The following is a 20,292-nucleotide window of genomic DNA, read 5'->3' as shown; positions in this document are numbered from 1 at the left end:
CTGATAAGGATATAGCCAAAATATAGAACACTTTAGAAAAACCTTGATGGGATTCATGATTTCTTCACATTAAGATGCAAACTTTTATGTTACTTACATTTGGTGACAAGCTAAATACTAACACAAGCACATATCCATTTATTCAGGTAATAAGTACTCTACAAGAATGCAAATAGTTCAAAAAATACTGATGCTTTAGTATTAAGTGGCAGCTACAATTAATTTATTTTCTGTTGGTTAAGTTTCCTATTTACTATCATTAATTTAAGTCTGACAGTAGGATATTAATGAGAAACAGTTCACTCTTTTATTAGTATGTAAAACTGTTGACAATGAATGCCTTACCATGTTCTCAAGAGCAATGACATTTAGAAAAATGTCATGGCTTTGAAAAAAGGTGAAATTTTTCTAGTTACATTATTTTGTTCCAGTTCATTTGTGCAAAAAACTTCTTTGTGTATAATCTGTCACTGCAGATGTCTACTCTATATACTCATGTATGTTGTTAGATCTATATCTATCCATATATTATATGACTAAAGGCTCATTTTATTATGAAATTTATTTCTGAGACTTACTTTAATATAAACTCTCCATAATAATTGCATTCTAGAATGAATCCTTCATTCTGCTATACAATGCACAGTTTTGATAATTCTTGAGAAATAAAGCAGTGACGATTGGTTGTGACTTGTGCATGGATATCTCGGTAGGTGCATTGCCCACAACAAGCAGAGGTCTGGTTTGTGTCCTAGTTTGGCATGCAGTTTAGTCTAGCAGTAAGTTCCAACAATACCCTGTATTATTAGATGGTATACCTTTTGGAAGCCAACAGATGCATTGGGCACTGGCCCTGCCTGGTCAATAGCTTGAAGGATATGCCCATACTGCTCCTTGATGGGGTAGTCCCATACCCTGTACTTAGACTGGTCACTTGAACTGTTCAGTGTGATGTCTTTCCAAACACTGTAAAGATGAAATAAGTTCACATTTCTGGCAAGTTGTGTAAATGATACACTATCTTACAGGAAAAGTGAAGCAGCCAGAAGACGTGGTTCTGAAGTGAATGCAACTTTGTACGCATACTCACCGTCGGTGGCTATGTAAATGAGTAGAGTCACAATACTCTGTGACAGGTTGAACAGCCACCAGAGTGCATTAGTGTTGTTCATGTTCAGTGTTGTTACCAGGTCTGGTAGGATATATAAGGGGCATGAGCAGCATCAGATGTTGAGTGATAACTGAAGGACACAGAGATGCCACATACTCGTGTGAGACAGCTTTATCAGAATCTGACAGATTTTGGAAGGGGCCTCACTGTGGATCTCCATTTGGCTGGCTGGTCAAATTGTGCCATATCCAGATTTGTGAGGCATTTGAATGTGACAGTGGCTCAATGGTGAACTGTATGAGAACATGAGGGCAGGCATACTCATAATCAAGAACCAAGCACAACATAAACCCCTCACTCCTACACCTGCCACCAAAAACAAGTGATGGACTCCCTACAACATTCTGAGCTATCCCATACCATTGATCGGAGACTAGTGGCAGCTGGAATAGGGAATTACAGTCCCATGTGTAGAGTGCCATTAACACAATAATACAAATGGCTGTGTCTGGAGTGGTGGCAAGAATGGGAAGCAAGGACTGCTGTGAAATGTGTCTCATTGTGTTCTGTGATGAGTCGTGTTTCTGGACTACCCTACATGAGCATCGTCAGATAGTATGGAGGTTACCTACTGAGAGATCCCATTCTTCCAATGTTTGGAGAGGCACAGAGGTGATACTGTTGGCGTAATAGAGTGGGGAATCGTGGGGCACGACTTCAGGTTGCAGCTGGTAGTGATCGAGTGAACTCTTAACTTTACACTGGTATGTCCCAGATGTCTATTGTCTTCATGTATTACCTCTCATGTGATAAAATTGCAGTGCCATTTTTCAACAGGACAATGATCATCCAAAGATAGCCCATGTGTCTGTGAACTGCCTGCAAGATTTTGAGGTATTTCCATGACCAGTAAGATCCCCAGATCTGTCCCTTATAGAACATGTTTGAGACTAGCTCAGATGTCAACTCGGTCAACAGTTGTGGGTCAGCTTGCCAGAGGTGAGGATACAACAGCTCTATGACAGCCTTCCCAACCAAATCGTTGCAGTGCACCCAGCATAGAGGGGCTGCAACATTATACTGACAAGTGGGCTTGTACGGTCAATTATCTTTTGTAAATTTGACAGTTTTGTAATTAGTGCAATAACATTACATACTCTCTCAAACCTCAAACCATGAAGTTTCATTTTGTTTTCCTCCCTTCCTGGGCACTTCACTTTTTTGTCAAGCAAAATGGTATTATATCTAATTAAGAACTAGTACTTTTGTCATTTCACTGATGGGGAACAACAGTGAGCGCAATTTTCTACACTCAATAATGTTTGTTGCAATAAAATTCTACCATAAAATACAGGGTGTACATAAAGTACACAAGAACCAAACATTGTTCAGATATCATACATATGTCATTTTGAAGAGAAACCCTGAAATTTTTTTTTCATGTATACCATCACAGCGTAGTTTGGTAATTTGCCGATAGTCAGCACTAGTTGCAAACATGGAGCTGTCACATTGACAGATTGGCCGTGCTACAGAAGGGGATAGCTGTTTCATGGAATGGCTTCCCCGATCACCAGATCTCACTCCGTTTGACTTTTTTCTTTGGGGACACTTTAAAGATCTGGTGTATTTACTGCCTCTACTACATGATGTAGCAGAGTTTCAGGAGAGAATACGGAGAAGTGACTACCACAGTCGACGATGCCATGCTGGGATGGGTATGGCAAGAATTCGATTATGGTATTGATGTCTGCTGGGTCACTCATGGTTTGCATATCGAATGATTGTAAAAAAACTTTGCAGAGTTTCTCTTCAAAATGCAATGTGTATGACATCTGTACTATGTTTAGTTATGGTGCTATAAATAATTGAAAGCATTCCCGGACTTTATGTACACCCTGTATATCAACAGCTAAACTGTGTTTGTCTTATCAGTCATTTTCAATAACCATTGAATAATACTTTTGTGTCCAGTGACTAAGCAGAGAAATGTCAAATTATGGTTCCAAATGCTTGGGGTTAGATCCCTCATTAATAAAAGAATTTTTCTTCACCTTTAAACTCTGAAAATTCATCGTTTATGTGGATCTGATTCCATATCAAACTGAAAGTTTCTCTATAACTGACTGATTAGGTTAGCTCACACAGGTTGGAGGAAGGTGGAGGCATACCATCTGCAGAACAAACATGTCTCATAAAGCACTGTGATATTCACCCTTTTGATTGAGGACAAGTTTATATCTTTTTACTAATTAGTCAGAGTCAGTCAGACAAAAACAAGACATCAAGGAACATTGAAACAAAAATGGAAAAAAATGAATATCTTGTTTTGTAATGTTATGCTGACACTCTAGCTCTGGTGACTGGATGATATACGCACTGAAAGCAACTTATCAAGTGAACTTATTACAGATTTCAAATGTGAAGTAACAGTAGCGAAGGCAAGTATTACAGGTATGTTGAACCTGGTTAATCAGATCATGCAGTTGTAATACTGAATGAAAAACTTACTACCTGTACTGGAAACTCATGTGATTGTGATGCGAATTGTTCTAATTAACTTTTCTGAAAAATATCTTGCATAGTTAGATAGAGAAACGACTCATGAGGGCAATGTGTAGGGTCACCATCTGTTTAAAGTCAAAAGTCAGGACACTTCAATCAAAAAGTTGCAGTTGACTAAAAATGTGCAGTTCTTAATAATGTTTATCTGTTTTTATCCTCACATCAAAACTAAACTACAAATACTATACTTGAAACTTAAAATATTTAAAAGTTAACAGTATTTACCCTACACATAGGTGAAAATCAATGTGACAGGTCTGTCACTTAATAGATGTACTTGTCATATGGTGTGCATTTTGTATTTCCAATTAATTTACTGAGCATTTTAAACATGAATTGGGCTTTGGAAACCCTAAGATCACTGTACAGTAATATTAATAATGTTTTGCACTTATAGGACAGCAAAAGTATGAAAGATCAATAGTTATTCACTCAGTCGCTTCATAAATACAACTGCTTCTTCAACACTTGCTACAGTATTATGAAAATGAGATGGTGAAACAACTAACTTTTAAAGCCGTTGTCTTGTTGCTCTTACATGTATTTTCACATATTGACTTTGGCTACCAATAATGAGATGAAATATTTAAGAACATGAAATTAAAATTTACACAGTCATATCTCAGACACAGATCTCAGATTGTAGAGCACGCCACTGTTAATTCAGATAAAAAAAAAAAGGTTTGTTTCTTTTAGGAGTACTCCAGGGCAGCATCACTTTTTCTCATATATCTGGACAATTTACTGTTACAGTATGATACAGCCAAAATGCAGATGATTCATGTCTAGTTAGAGTGATTTTTAAAACTCATTAAATTCTGCTATTGATAAAATCGTAAAAACTACTGAGACTTGGTTCAGTGAAAATAAATTTACACTGAATGCAAAGAAAACAAGATGAGACTCAAATGTCTCAAGGAAAATTTAATTATATCAAATTACACACAGCTTGGTAAAATGATTCAGGGTGAAGACAATGTAGAACTGGCGGACAGACTAAAAGGAAGAATACAGTTTGCAAAACTGTTAGGAACGTGTGTAGCTAAAGCTATGAATTGGGAAGACAATGTAAGATTCCTTACACAAAGACTTAAATCAGTCCTTTTTGCACTGAGAGCTACTGTAAATATTTGCACATTAGAAGGCATCAGAATGGCATACTTTGGAATGTCGAAACCTAATTTAAAATAAGTTTGTCTTACAAAAATGGGCCATTCGAATAATTACCCACAGTCCTACACATACTCACCACAGGCCTATTTTCAGAAAATTAGAAATACTTAATCTGCCATCGCTCTATGTTTTTAAATGTGTACTCTCTTAACCAAAGCAAATCTAAGCAATCTGCACAAAAATGCTGACTGTCACATTTAGAACACAAGAACAGGGATGATCTCCTTGTAGAACAAATAAAAGGAGCACAAACTCAGAAGCATGTAAGCTATATGGGTATTAAGCTCTACAGTTCATTGCCTCAATACATTAAAGAGTTGAAGGATGATATAAATTTTGGATTAGAATTTAGAAAATTTTTAATTGCTAGATGTTGCTGCTCAGCGAATGAATATCTTGAAAATCAAGAAAATGATTTTATAAACTAAGCTCCAATATATGAATGCAGTTGTATGACAAATTCTGTGACAAGTTTCTATCTTTGTATGATTCAGTTTATACTATACTACTTCACTATCTATATTACTTTTTATTCTACATACAGTTATTACTGGAGAACAAATTATTATTCGCCATTCAAACACAAAGAAATTGTTAATTCACTGGTGTATGTTGTAACAAATTTCCTTTTGCATATTCCATATTTTTTAATTTCTATGTGTAACAAGTCCAATACCGTTTGTATGATGACACGGATGCTAAAGAAATAAAGAAACAAAAAAGTATAAAAAAGTAAGACTGTGAAAGTACCTAAACCAAAAAAGTAGGGATTTAGGAGAGTCCCGGCATAATCATGTAGAGACACTGGGCAATTATAGAAAATTATTAGTTTCCCATGCGCTCTGCAACTGTTTGTTCAATTTTGTCCACTAAATAAAGTTCTACAGAGCAATGGGAGCGGCCTTTCCATTAATTGTACAAAAGTAGGGACGATCCCCACAAAACAGGGACTGTTGGCAATCCTACAATATGTAAGGTCTCTCTTTGTGGGATGCAGACCTGAACTTGTCGATCAAGTTAACATAAGAGGATGTAACCAGTTACTGTTACAGCATGAGTGAATGAAACGGAATGAATATTTTCGACAAGTGGTGTTCCACCACTGTTTTAAAGAACGTTTTCATATTTAGGCCAGTCCTTGCGATTCTGTCCTCACACCATTCCTTCAGCTATAGTTTTCAGCAATGACTAAAAGAGTAAGATGTGCCCAATGATTCTACTTCTTCGATTCAGAATGTCCTTTATTAGCATTGTTTTGTTGACTTGTTGCAGGACATCTTCATTACTTACTGGACCACTCAATCTGCTCTTCAGCACTCTCGAATACCATCACATGTCACAGGATTTTTATTGTTTGGTTCTGTCTTCATTGATGTCAGTGCTTTGACCCTTACAGTGCTATACTCCTAACAAAGCTTTTCATGAAATTTTTCTGATCCCAATGGTTATATTTTTTGAAGTTATCAGCTGTTTCTCTTTGTTGAAAGAGGAACTGGTTGTTACTATCTCATTGTTTAGTGGCATACATTAGTGTCAAGTGAGACCTCAAGTAGAGTGCGCGCAGAGTAACATGGCCGGCAGATGCACAATCGGCAGGGCACGTGTGAGGAGAGCGGTAGTGGTGGTGGGTACAGGCAGGCGCTGTAGGGGAAATCCCGAGCGCTGGAGGAGAGCTGCAGTTCTGAAATGAAGCTGAAGCTCACATTTTTTTTGTAAATATTAAGTGGAACCTTTCCATGCCCACACTTGTATGGTGACCATTAAACAGTTCTGTCACCTTTGCTTTGGTTAGTATCCCAAAGGAATTCCGCTCAAAATACAGCAAAAGCAGCGATTTCATTTCGCCTTGCTTGTTAACCGTTTATAACTTTCAGAGAAGCGTTATGAACGGCGAATTTTAAGTAAAACCCACACATTTTACTTGTTGTCATGTTAAAATTTCCTTCTTCTGCCACAACACAGCTGAGTTTATACAGTGTCACCTCAGCAACATGTTGTGTAGACGTAATTGCGAGAGAATACTGAAACAGTGATCTGTTAAGTTTACTAAATGAGGAACTGAGGAAAAGTAAGCTCAATAATTGATGAAAAAGCACGCCCTCGGTACAAAAATAAATGTGTTATGTCTTCAATAATGTTGTTCTAAAATCCGTAGCATCTCCCTCGTTTCACCAGCTATCTATGACGCTAAAAATCACATTCTTTCATCAAAAGGGTCTATAGTTAGTGGAATAACACGATAGATAACGAAGTTTTGCATACTAACCATAAGGCAAAATGCTCTCCTGTTTACGTGCAATCATTTGTCAAAATCTCATTTTAAGATTTCAGACCGTTTATGAAATATGGGAAATGCGGATATTTCACTCTGGCTTCATCGCAGGCGTAAACGACTGTAAATGAGTGTGGTACATCAGATCAGTTTTCTCGAGATTGGTGACACAGGCCTGCACCCGAGTCTAAAGCACAATTCAGTATGTTAGCTAAATTTCATATGCAGCAACATATTATGTTATATGCATCAAAAGCAAAATCATAGCGATCACTATTTACCAGAGCAACCTTTTTTGAATTTGATGCAGTCTCTTACTTACATGCAAATATCACAATAACTATGACCATTAACGAAATGATAGGTACATCATAATGAAGTTGACATACAAAGCTATGAGCAATGGAAAAATGAATTTTTTTGCAGAACTGTTTCTCTAAACCTGTGTGCCAAAGATTCAGGGCATGCGCCTAGATTGTCGTCACCGGCCTGCTCAGAGCAGACAAAGACTGTTGGCCGCCCTTCCTAACAAATGAAGGAATTCGCCCAGCGCTTTGGACGAAAGTTTGTCACTACGTGTCGGCCACCGTATCCTGTACAGAGTCTTATCTGGTGTTTAGTGACCACGTAGGCCGTGGAGCAATGCTTTCGTACTGTCCTCATCGGAAAGCAAAATAGCTAACAACTTAACGAACAGAAAAATCGGTTTGTTGAAACTGAGTGAAGTTCCGGTTAACACCTAACATCCTTCAAATTTCATTGACCTATATAGGTGTCTAGGGTTGAGTCGATATTAGTTGATCCATGACATTTGGAGAGGCTGGGCAGAGGAGCTTCGTGGCCCTACCTCAACCAATAACGTAACGTGACTCTGTAAACGTCTCTATGACAATGCGTGAATGTTTTCACAGCTCTTTAGATGGCTACTGTTTTCGGCTGCAGCCGTTAGTGCTTCACGGAAAAAAGCTGGCAGCAGCACTGTGAGCTGTGAGGAAAATTCTTAAACCGCCTCGAGGATAGGCAGCGGCGGCTGCCGTTTAAGAGCACAAGAGCACGTGAACACCTTATTTTGGGGAACCTTGTGGAGTTGTTTATTTTTCTTTGAATGATGTTAAATGTAGCATAGATACGGGAATCTGAAACATCCCATGCTGTGCTACATCACCACTCCTCTATACTCTGTGAAACTTGGCACCCCAGTCGCTAGCACATCTTCAGTTTGCATGATGTAATTGCCTTATGAGTGTGACCCACGCGAAAGACAGGTTGTGGCGTCTAAGTCACAGCACATGACCCTGCAGGTCTTACGAGTGCCAGCAGCCATCTATGGTGGGGGACCAGTAAAACAAGTTTTGCATCAACCCAGTTCCCAGAACTCCTGAAGATAGACGTTGACTGTAGATATTGTATCACAGACACAGTCCCTTTGACTGTTCAGAGATGTCACTAAACCCTCCCAAAGATGTAAACAACCATGCATGAGGAGCGCCTATGAGACCTAGGGGGTGCGACAGCCGATCAGTTCCAGTCATTCCACCAGGAAGGAGGTATACAGCTCGTGTTGTCTGTAGTTCAACCATGCCTTGACAGTCAATACCGCGGTTCGATCGCGTCCGCTTTGTTACTTTATGCCAGGAAGGGCTCTCAACAAGGGAAGTGTCGAGGCGCCTTGGAGTGAACCAAAGCGATGCTGTTCGGACATGGAGGAGATACAGAGAGACAGGAACTGTTGATGAAATGCCTCGCTCAGGCCGCCGAGGGCTACTACTGCAGTGGATGACCGCTGCCTACGGATAATGGCTCGGAGGAACCCTGACAGCAACGCCACCATGTTGAATAATGCTTTTCGTGCAGCCACAGGACGTCGTGTTACAATTCAAACTGTGCGCAATAGGCTGCATGATGCGCAATCGCACTCCCGACGTCCATGGCGAGGTCCATCTTTGCAGCCACGACACCATGCAGCTGGGTACAGATGGGCCCAACAAAGTGCCACATGGACCTCTCAGGATTGGCATCACGTTCTCTTCACCGATGAATGTTGCATATGCCTCCAACCAGACAATCGTCGGATACGTGTTTGGAGGCAACCCGGCCAGGCTGTACGCTTTACACACGCTGTCCAGCGAGTGCAGCAAGGTGGAGGTTCCCTGCTGTTTTGGGGTGGCATTATTTGGGGCCGGGATACGCCGCTGGTGGTCATGGAAGACGCAGTAGTGGCTGCACAATACGCGAATGCAATCCTCCGACCGATAGTGCAACCATATCGACAGCATATTGGCGAGGCATTCGTCTTCATGGACGACAATTTGAGCCCCCATCGTGCACATCTTGTGAATGACTTTCTTCAGGATAGCGACATCGCTCGCCTAGAGCGGCCAGCAAGTTCTCCAGACATGAACCCTATCGAACATGCCCGGGATAGATTGAAAAGGGCTGTTTATGGACGACGTGACCCACCAACCACTCTGAGGGATCTACGCCGAATCGCCGTTGAGGAGTGGGACAATCTGGACCAACTTGTGGATAGTATGCCACGACGAATACAGGCATGCACCAATGCAAGAGGATGTGGTACTGGGTATTGGAAGTATTGGTGTGTACAGTAATCTAGACCACCACCTCTGAAGGTCTCGCTGTATGGTGGTACAACATGCAATGTGTGGTTTTCACGAGCAATAAGAAGGGCGGAGATGATGTTTATGTTGACCTCTATTTCAGTTTTCTGTACAGGTTCCAGAACTCTCGCAACCGAGGTGATGCAAAACTTTTTTTGATGTGTGTATTTCAGAAGAGTTTTAATAATTCTTGAGTGCATGTTTAAATGCATGCACGTTCTCGATAGCACACGACAAATTTAAGACCTTTAGTGGGCATCATTTCAATTAAATATTAATTTCCTGTGGGTTGTGCACAAAGCTAAGCATTCGCGAAATGTGGTGACAAGCTGACAAGACATCACAAGTTCGTTGCAGGGCCCAAATGTCTCGTTGTCCCTGCTTATGTTTCAAATACAAACTAGCCCTAACCAGTCACCTACAAGTTTACATCAATAGATGGTAGCACACTACAGCAGACTTTTATCCCTATTCGCTTGGCATAAATCTCACTAGATGATAGCACACTCGTCAGATATGCCATTTCACTCACTATACCACAAAATTAGATCATGTGTCAGTGTATGTTATAATTGTGCTAATCGAAAAACCCATTTTGTGGGATTCTGAATGAGTTACAGCATGTTAAGTTTTGGATTTTATCATACAGTTATCCATTTGTATTTCTAAGAGGAGAGTGCACCGGTTTAGAGGGTTTCTTTCACATTTAGTCAAGCGAACATGTTGACAGATATTACTACTTGAATTTAATGATTTCTACAAACGGCAATTTGTGTTTCAAGTTGGTTGTTTACTGCGCAGGAATGAGCTTTCGTGTGCAGTGTCAACATGAACTCTGTTGAATCTCTTGTAAGTGCTGACAGAAAAGTACACTGATCAGATAGAACATTATGACCGTCGTCCTTGCTGTCATTGTGTAGAATAGTGAAGGCGCGCGATCTATCTGAGTTTGACCGAGGGCAAATTATGATGGCCCGGAGGCTCAGCACGAGCATTTCAGAAACTGAACGACTTGTTGGGTACTTGAGGAGTGCTGTGGTGACTGTCTTCAACACTTGAGGAAACCAAGGTGAAACCATGGCCAGACGTCGTGGGGTTGGCTGGCCATTCCTCATCACAGATGGCGGAACTAATTTCAGACTTCAATGCTGCGCAGAGTACAAGTGTATCTGAACACACAGTGCACCAGACACTCCTAATGATGGGCTTCCACAATTGACAACCCATGTATGTGCCAATGTTAACACCACAACATCGGCAACTACAACTGAAATGGGTACATGACCATTGGCACTGGACGCTGGCGCAGTGGCAGAGAGTTGTATGGTCTGATGAATACTGATACGTCCACATCATGCCCATGGGAGGGTGCGAATCCGTCATTTTCCAAGGGAACAGCTCCTTGGCACTTGCACTGCGGGACAGAGAGAAGCTGGCGGCGGCTCTGTTATGCTCTGTGGAACATTCACACGGGCATCCGTATCTCCAGTGGAACTCGTACAAGGTACCATGACGGCCAAGGAGTATCGTTCACTGGTTGCAGACTACGTACATCCCTTCATGACGATCATGTTTCCCGACGGCAGTGGCATTTTTCAGCAGGATAATGCGACATGTCACAAGGCCAGGAATGTGATGGAGTGGTTCGAGAAACACAGTGGCGAGTTCCAAATGATGTGCTGGTCCCCCAAATTGCCAGATCGGGAAACATGATCGTCATGAAGCGATGTACGTCGTCTGCAACCAGTGAACGATACTCCTTGGCCACCATGGTACGAGTTACACTGGACATATGGATACCCAAGTGAATGTTCCACAGAGCATGGATCACTGCCGATCGAACATATCTGGTATGTGATTGAACTTGGCGTCAGACTTCTTGGCTCTCCTGCCCGGAATTTGCGGACTTGTGTGGCAAGGCCTCATTACCTCCATGCCACGACGCATAACTGCTATTATCCGTGCCACAGTTGGACATACCAGCTGTTAGGTAGTTGGTTATAATGTTCTGGCTGATTTGTTAAGTGCTGAAGGTACAATGTTCTTAAAGTACTCTCATCGGGAAGAGACTTTCAAGAACATGCCATCACCCAGCACAACGGAAATCCGTGCTCACTACTCTTGTCTGCAGAGCTCATGACATATGCGACAAGGACGGTTTATCTACTGAGATTCAGCACCTGAAGAAAACCTTGCAGAAGAATGGATACACCGAAACGCAGATTAGACGCGCTCTCAAGATGAGCAAGAAGAAGAAGGAGACGGACCTTCAGGAAGAAGAGAACAATAAAGGTCTGCCGTTCCTCCCGTACGCAGGGCCGCCCACGGTCAAGATTGCCAGGATACTGGAGAAGAACAACATAAAAACCATCTTCCATCCTCCAGCAAAAATCAGAAATATGCTGGGCTCAATGAAGGACAACCTGGGTCTAAGAACACCGAGTGTCTACAGTATTTCCCGTGAATTTGGGAAACAATATATGGGACAGACACAGCGCTGCGTAACACATCGCATCTCTGAACATGTGAGAAGCGTCTACCACGGACAAAAAGAAAAATCCGCGGTAGCGGAGCACAGCCTCAGTGAAAAACACACGTTTCAACTTGAAGAAACCAAGAGACTGTGAAGAGCGAAAGGTTTCTGGGACTCTATTATTAAAGAGGCAGAGGAGGTACGGATCAGTGATAACCTGGTCAATCGGGATAGTGGATTCCAATTCAGCAGCGCGTGGAACACAACATTATCGAGAATGAGACGAGAGCGCACCGATGGAGGCAGGTCGGTGGTGGCGGATGGAATAAACAGGTCGCACCGAGACGAGACGCCAGGAACCGGCGCCCGCGGCTCCCCCCCCCCCCCCTCCCACCCAACACTACCACGGACCACCGCGCCGATTCCACTCGCGTCTGATTGGTCCGACCGGCGCCGAGGATGCAGAGAAGCTCGTAGTCCAGCGGATATAAAGTTCCGGACGGGACGTTAACCCAAAAAATGGAGGTAGGCCCGACGTGTTAGACATAGCTCTCACCAGGAGGATTACGGGGTTTGTGACCGCGAGGACAATCAACAGAATGTCCTCCGACCACAACCCAGTGATTCTAGAGGTCGACGTGGGAGAATGGGTAGCACTCCCACGGTACCAGACGTCTTACAAACGCACAAACTGGGAGCGATACCGAGAAACTGTCGCCTCTGATATCGCTCGCGCTCCGCCACCTACTGCCGAAACAGTAGAGCAAGCGCTACAAGACCTAACAGGTATCATCCTGCAGGCAGCAAAAGAGGCCACCCCTCCACAAAGGGATGGCCCGCCGCCGCAAATACAGCTCCCGGAACACTTGCTAGCTCAAATTCGACGTAAGAACAGAGTGGCAAAAGAGTGGAAGATAACCAGAAACCAGGCCACAAGGAGGCTGCTCAATCGTCTACAGAGAGAGTTGAAGGTAGCGCTCAATGAGCACAGAAACCAGCAATGGCAAAACCGCCTCACAGCCCTCAAAGTAGACGATCACACACTTTGGCACGCAACCAAACAATTCACAAAAAGACGCGCTAGGATGCCGCCACTGCACGGCGAGCGGGATCTGGCCTACAGCCATACTGAAAAGGCCAACGCCCTCGCCGACACTTTCGAGAAGCAGTTCCAAGCGGCAGAACCCCAGGATGATGAGCATGAAAGAGTGGTCCGTCGTCAACTGGCTGTCTTCCTCAATGCTGAGGAGGACCCAGAGGACGAACCCACAGTTTTTGCCCCTGAAGACGTGGCAAAAGTAATTAGGTCTCTCCCCTCTAAAAAGGCGCCAGGATATGACAGTGTCACCAACCAGTTGGTCAAAAACCTCCCACCCACGGCGATCGAACACCTTGCGAACGTCTTAAACGAGATTACTCGTACCCGCGAGTTCCCAGCTTGCTGGAAACACGCGGAAGTGGTCGCGATACACAAACCAGGGAAAGACCCTCTATTCCCGCAGCACTACAGGCCGATTAGCCTCTTGCCAACTCTCAGCAAGATCTATGAGCGCCTCCTGCTAAGACCCATACAGGAACATATTACCAGAGAGCAGGCGCGGCTCGTGGTTTCTATATTGGGGAAGGCTGCGGCATTTATCAATCGGAGCCAATATAGACCTCTGGTTACGTTACAGATTAGTCTGACATAAACAACTAAGAATTCAGGGGGAGGGGGGTGGGCAGATCACTCTCTACCCATAATTTTACGTACTGTGCCTTCTATAATCAGGTATTTATTAAATATCATTAGAGGCTAACTTCGAGTTAAAATCTTTGGTTAGTGTTTTTATACGTCATCATTACATTTTCTGACACTTTGCAGCAAATCATATGAAAAGACGCGTTTCGGAGAGATCTTTAATGCGATGAATGTTAACTTTGCGGCTGCTTAATATTTTTGGTGTTTTCAGTTCTAAATTTAAGGCGTTTATTGTAGTTTACCTCCAAAGCTCGAAGTTAAATGTTTTTCGCTGGAATTATGTTTTTTCACCTTTGCGTGAAAATTCTTTAAGTCAGTGATACCAGCTTCAGTCCAGGCACTGTCAGTACTATTTGTACGAAGACAGGTGAAACAGAAAAATGCATTTTTCACTTCACAACCACACAACCACTCGGCTGCATCGTACATTGCTCTATTAAAACTGCGGTTGTATCCTTGCCTAGATTTGCACTGTTTCTGTTCTTGATTGATCGTTAGATCGGGTCTGGGTGCACAAAGTTCTTTCACTTGCATCCTATGGCCGTGTTCCAAGTTTTTACCTATTGAATTGCACACTGAATTCATATTGCGCTGGTTTCACAAGCAAGTAAAACTCACTAAAATCTTGCAAAATACACTCCGAAAAAGAAACTTGCTAATATCACACGTATCAACAAAACCAGTCAGCATCAGCAAGCAAGGAAAGTAAAGTCACGGGACAAATTTCGCGCGCTTTGTCCTCTAATCACTTATGAAACTCTCGCTAGATGGCAGTACTGTTGTTACGGTTAGAGAGCCTGTAGTTACGGTAGTCTAGTGCACTCTGGAGGGATATTTGCAAACTTATTCTAAATGTGGATAAAATAGCCAATGGTAGAAACAAAACAACAATGTAAAACATTATCAAAACAATAATACTAAACGTCGATTAATGACGCATCGAAGCGTAGTAGAGATGTGCAGAGACAGAGATTGGATAGCGAAGTTTCGGCCACTCTGCATTCCTTTATTACATAGATAGTGGAACGTGAAAAACGTGTGGTGGTTGGTATGACACCCTTAGGCTGCAAGCTCTGAGCCTTCGGGTCGCCCATAAAGAGCGGTACTATGTAGAAGCCACGCCCCCAAACCGCTACTACATGCAGCTTACGGACTTCCAAGGCGCAGCCTAAACACTACTAACCGTTCCGAAAACATCTATCGATACAAACAGTTCCAAAAACGTTGACCGTCGTTATTTTAATCGGAGTGGGAAATGTGCGAAATTCTTCCTGATAATTTAAATTTTGTAATATGTTCTTGCGAAATTTACTTTAACATATATTTTGGGGCGGCTCCGCCTCAGAGCCTTTAATTACGAGCCGCGCCTGCCAGAGAGCAACTTCTGCCGGATTTCCAATTCGGATTCCGGCAGAACCACTCTGCCCCACAACAGATCATGAGAGTGGTTGAAGCAGCCACAGAGGGCTTCAACCACAGATGCTACTGCGGGGTAGTGCTACTAGACGTAGCCAAAGCCTTTGACTCAGTATGGCATAGAGGGCTACTCTACAAGTTGTACACACAAGGGTTCCCCGGGAGCATAGTTAAGCAGATCAAAAGCTATCTCTCGAACAGAACTTTCTCTGTCAAAGTAGAAACAGCCACCTCCACCAAGAGGCGTATTCGTGCTGAGGTGCCACAGGGATCGGTCCTGGGGCCCGTTTTGTACAGTCTGTACACTGCGGACACACCAACGGCCCCCCTGGTGCACACCGCTCAGTACGCTGACGATACAGCCTTCTACACAAGAAACGCGAACAAGGACCTGGTCATCCGTAGGCTTCAAAGGGTTTTAGATGACACAGAAACTTGGGCCCGTCGCTGGCGAATCACCATCAACTCCGAAAAGACGCAGGCTATGCTGATTACCCGTAGGCTCGGAAGGCGCGAACCTCCTCAACGCCCTCCCCTCCACCTTCACCTAAACGGAACCCAACTCCCCTGGCGCAGAACCGCCAAGTATCTTGGCGTAACCTTGGACTCTCGTCTTACGTGGAAACCCCACACAGACGAGGTCCATAGGAAGGTATGCGCCAGAATGTCCATCCTGTACCCAATCCTCAACTCATCCAGCTCCCTTCCCTGCTCAGTAGGAGTGAACGTATACCAGACCCTGATCCGGCCAGTCATGGAATACGCGTGTCCTGTCTGGGGATACGCGGCGAAGCAGCACCTGGACAAACTTCAGAGGCTGCAGAACCGCGCCCTCAGGAGGGCACTGCGTTTACCTCTTGGATTCCCCATTGACGATTTGCATGCCGCTGCTGAAATCCCACTCCTGAGAGAGCGTTTTCAAGACCTGGTAAGGGCCTTCTATGAAGGTTCTTCGAGGTCGGGAAACGCCCTCATCCACTCCCTAGGTCGGTATGACATGTCCCGCGATAAACACAATCGCCCCATGACGATCTTTGACGGCTAAGTCGAAGAGAAAATCCCAATATCAATTCCCAAATCCTGCTCCTACCCAAATTACTACAATTATCTCGCCAAATCTCAGGCAAGTACCAGACGCACACAGAACAATCATCACATTTCCCAGACACCAAAAAGTACAGAAATAATCACACACACAAGTGCACAGGGGAGTAAAAGCCGAAAAGCTACGAACTCCCCCTCACACTTCCCCAAAGAGGGGAAAGTAATAGATGAGAGCAGCGTAACCCGACACTTCGCTTGAAGATGGCAAGTAAGAAACTGTCAATCCGAGAAGATTTTATCATCGAGATTCGCCGAGAAAGCCTGCATTCTCATATAATTTATTACCTGATGTTTTTTGCACTGCACCACTACGTGGACTACCCCTGAAGTATAGACTACCCGTTTTGCGCCCCCACTTCAACACCTGATGTGCTGCCCTGGGGAAAGTAAGCATTAATGGCTTGCTCTTGCTACATGTTCTTGGAGGTACTAACCAACCTAAAAATATACTACTCGTAATAGATATAATTATTGCTCTGCAAATGAAGTAAATGCCGTTGTAATGTGTTCAGTACACTGTCCACAGTCACCAAGAAATATATCTACACTTGCGCCCGTTACACCCCGTATATGCAGTGTGGATCACAATTAGCCGCGATAAACTGACATTTTGAACTACCGTCCTGGTTAGTAAAAATCTGATACTGCTCATTTTGGATTTCACCATCTTGGGATGCAGACAAGGAAGGAAAATTAAACAAGCAGAAGAGCACTACAAGTTTCGCAAGCTACACTCTTCACTGAGTGTGGCGCACCGAACCTCAGACTGCTTCTGCCAGTGGAGTGGTCACGAGACAGGCACCCTATAAACAATCTGCGTGGCGACTATTACCAGAAATGACGTCCATATCTCAATCACTATTAATTTTTTTCGTACCGAAAGACATTAATGTATGGTTATTTTACGTGATGTCGAATTCAAAAGGAACAATATGAAAAAAAACAATATTTCTCCCCGCTGCGTTTTCCTACGTGGGCGACGGATGGAACATACAGTGTTATTTATGAACAGCTATAGGGTTTCAGAAGACAATTGAAAAAAAAAACCTACTTGACATGCAGAAAACAGACACATACCAGTGGACAGGACATCTCTAAGTTTTTAACTCACGTTACAAGTACCCAATATGGGCACCGTTTGTGACGTGGCGAACGTCAATACGTGCATACTTGTTCGGGAAGGCGTGACAGCAGCCTGCTTTGTAAACCTGTTAGGTGGGTTGCCTACCTACAGGCGTGAGCTAATTCTATGTTGCAATAAGGAGCAGAGCAAAGGATGAAAACGGAACTTGAAGACAGTACAATCTACAGGTGCAAGCTGTAATTATAAGAATTCTGAATGTAATAGCAGGATTTCCTCTACCTGTTGGACACTGATGCATAGTAATAACATGCAGCAAATTCGCACTGGTTCTCTGATAATCTATCGTGAGACACAAACGCCCCACTGGTAGCGAAGGTGTTAGGTAGTCTACCTGAACAGAAATTTTTGGAAATATATTCACATAACTAACAGAGGTAAACAGACTGTGTATTTCATTTGACTCCTTTTTTTGGTTGATTTACTCACAATTTTTATTATCATTTTATCAATTGTCTCTTGTATAACCCATTTTTTGGGTTTGTTATTCATTACGATGCGACAGTGGTGTCTTACATTAACAAATTATGGATCTTCCATCACTATATGTCTAGTATCAAAATATTTCTGCAGAAATTATTATGACACTTTTTCTGCTTGTGTTGGGTCGGCAGCTGAGATGTCAACAGTGCATTTTGCAATGAATTAACAGCTAGAGTGATAGGAATATTACCAAATATCTTCCCCTCTTTCTGGTATTAAATATGAGTAAGAAACCGAGTTGGGTGATCAGAAAGCGCCCAATGAGCTTTTAGGCTTACATCCGCCAAACAATCTAGCGAGGTTGAAGATACCTGTTACGGATGTACGAACATTCCAGACGGAAAAAGTTAATATGTAGGCCTAACGGCAACGGTATGAGAAATTATTCAAAGCGCCTCGAGTTATGGTGTCATTTACATTGAGGATACGATCCAGAAGAAACATGCCGGTGCTCGATTGGAAAGTGCTTCGGGGGACAAGTGTGAGCTTTACGAATTTGTATCAAAAAAATGTAAAAGAAATATGAAAGTCCGCCAATGTTATGCTGATTTTTGCAATTCATAGGTTATAGTTAAAAGTAACTATTTTTTAGCCAAATACCACCAATTTTAGCCGGCGGCTGTGGTCGAGCGGTTCTAGGCGCTTCAGTCCGGAACCATGCGGCTGCTACGGTCGCAGGTTCGAATCCTGCCTCGGGCATAGATGTGTGTGGTGTCCTTAGGTTGGTTAGGTTTAAGTAGTTCTAAGTCCAGGGGACTGAAAACCTCAGATGCTAAGTCCCATAGAGCTTAGAGCCATCTAAACACCAATTTTTGCAATAACACAATAAAAACTAAAATGCTGTTCAATCTTTTGAGTAGATGTCTTCCAAGAGAAACTGTTGCAGGCCCAAACCCAAATATTCAGCAGTCGGTTTCAAAAGTAGGTAAACGACAACTCCTAAGAAAGAGTTAAAGGTGAGGAAGAAGGAAAAACTAAACGCTACAAAACAGCTGACGCTGACAAAAGGTGCAACGAACTCATTGTTCGTTTTCAAACCATACAAAAGGGCATAAGAATAATAACTGAAAACAGTAGTTGAGCTCCTTGTATAGATATGTTTAAAACACTGAGGATCTAAATTACACCATGTGATTACATTTACCAGTCAATTGGCACATCAAAAATAACATTAATAATTTTTGCACAAACATCTCTGTTCTTGGCTACAGAATGAGAGCTAGACTGAACATACGTTTACCAAGAAAGAATAAACATAAAACTCAAAACATCATTTTCTACAAAGGAATAAAACTGTACAATGACTCGCTCAAGGAAATTAAATAAATTACTAAAACAAATCATATTTAAAAACAGTCAAAAAGCACCTGCTAACCAATAAATTCTATACACTGAAGGGCTACTTTTTTCTTTTTCTTTCGTGGAAAAGCTTAATCCCACAGCTATGCAATGCATAATACTAACACACTATACTCTTTCTGAGATCAACATTTCCCTCGTTATAGAGGGATGCTGACTCAGTTTTTTTCAGGCTAGCAAATGAGAAGTTGCTGTACACAAAATGGAAACAGACATAGCCGCTATGACTCTGAAAACAGCTGATAGCGTGTGTAGTGTTACGGAACAATATGTGTATAGTGTGCGTAGTGTGTGTAGTGACTGAGGGTGAGAAGTGAATGTACAGTGTAGCACTAATCTTTTATATTGTTAAATAGCTTCTTTGTAAAACAGAAGTGTACACTGGGGATGACCCAAATGAGGCAGCACTGTTTTGCACTGACTGGTCTTCCATTAGGGAGCGTGGAGGCTCCATTTTTCATCTGGGTTTTCCGTGGTTACTCTAAACTACTTCAGGCAGATTCCGGAATGGTTCCTAGTATCAGGCCACGGTCGACTAGCTGTCCTATCCTTGTCGAACTAGGCCTGTAAATATACAAATGCCTGTATATATGAATTATATTATTTTTGATTTTCTTAAATTGTAGTAGCAAGGCATACCCAATAACTACATTTACATCTATATCTAAATCTACTTGGACACTCCGCAAATCACACGTAAGTGCCTGGCAGAGGTTCATCGACCCACCTTTACAATCATTCTCTATTATTTCAATCTCGAATAGCTCAAGGGAAGAACGATCACCTGTATCTTTCCGTGCGAGCTCTGATTTCCCTTATTTTATTATGATAATCGT

The 20,292-nt window shown here is 42.6% G+C and overlaps 1 protein-coding gene across 1 annotated transcript in view; it reads right to left on the bottom strand.

Moving 5' to 3' along the window:
- Positions 1-20,292, bottom strand: part of LOC124551788 (ionotropic receptor 25a-like) — a 250,148-nt gene that overhangs the window by 20,010 nt on the left and 209,846 nt on the right. The window contains exon 14 of the mRNA XM_047126467.1: positions 819-966. Coding sequence (XP_046982423.1) covers positions 819-966 — 148 coding nt within the window. The remainder of the gene's footprint in view (positions 1-818; positions 967-20,292) is intronic.

This window comes from Schistocerca americana, chromosome 1 (assembly GCF_021461395.2).
Source record: "Schistocerca americana isolate TAMUIC-IGC-003095 chromosome 1, iqSchAmer2.1, whole genome shotgun sequence".
Classification (NCBI taxonomy): domain Eukaryota; kingdom Metazoa; phylum Arthropoda; class Insecta; order Orthoptera; family Acrididae; genus Schistocerca; species Schistocerca americana.
Note: the sequence above shows the minus strand (reverse complement) of the source record. Positions and strands in the feature narration are given on the sequence as shown.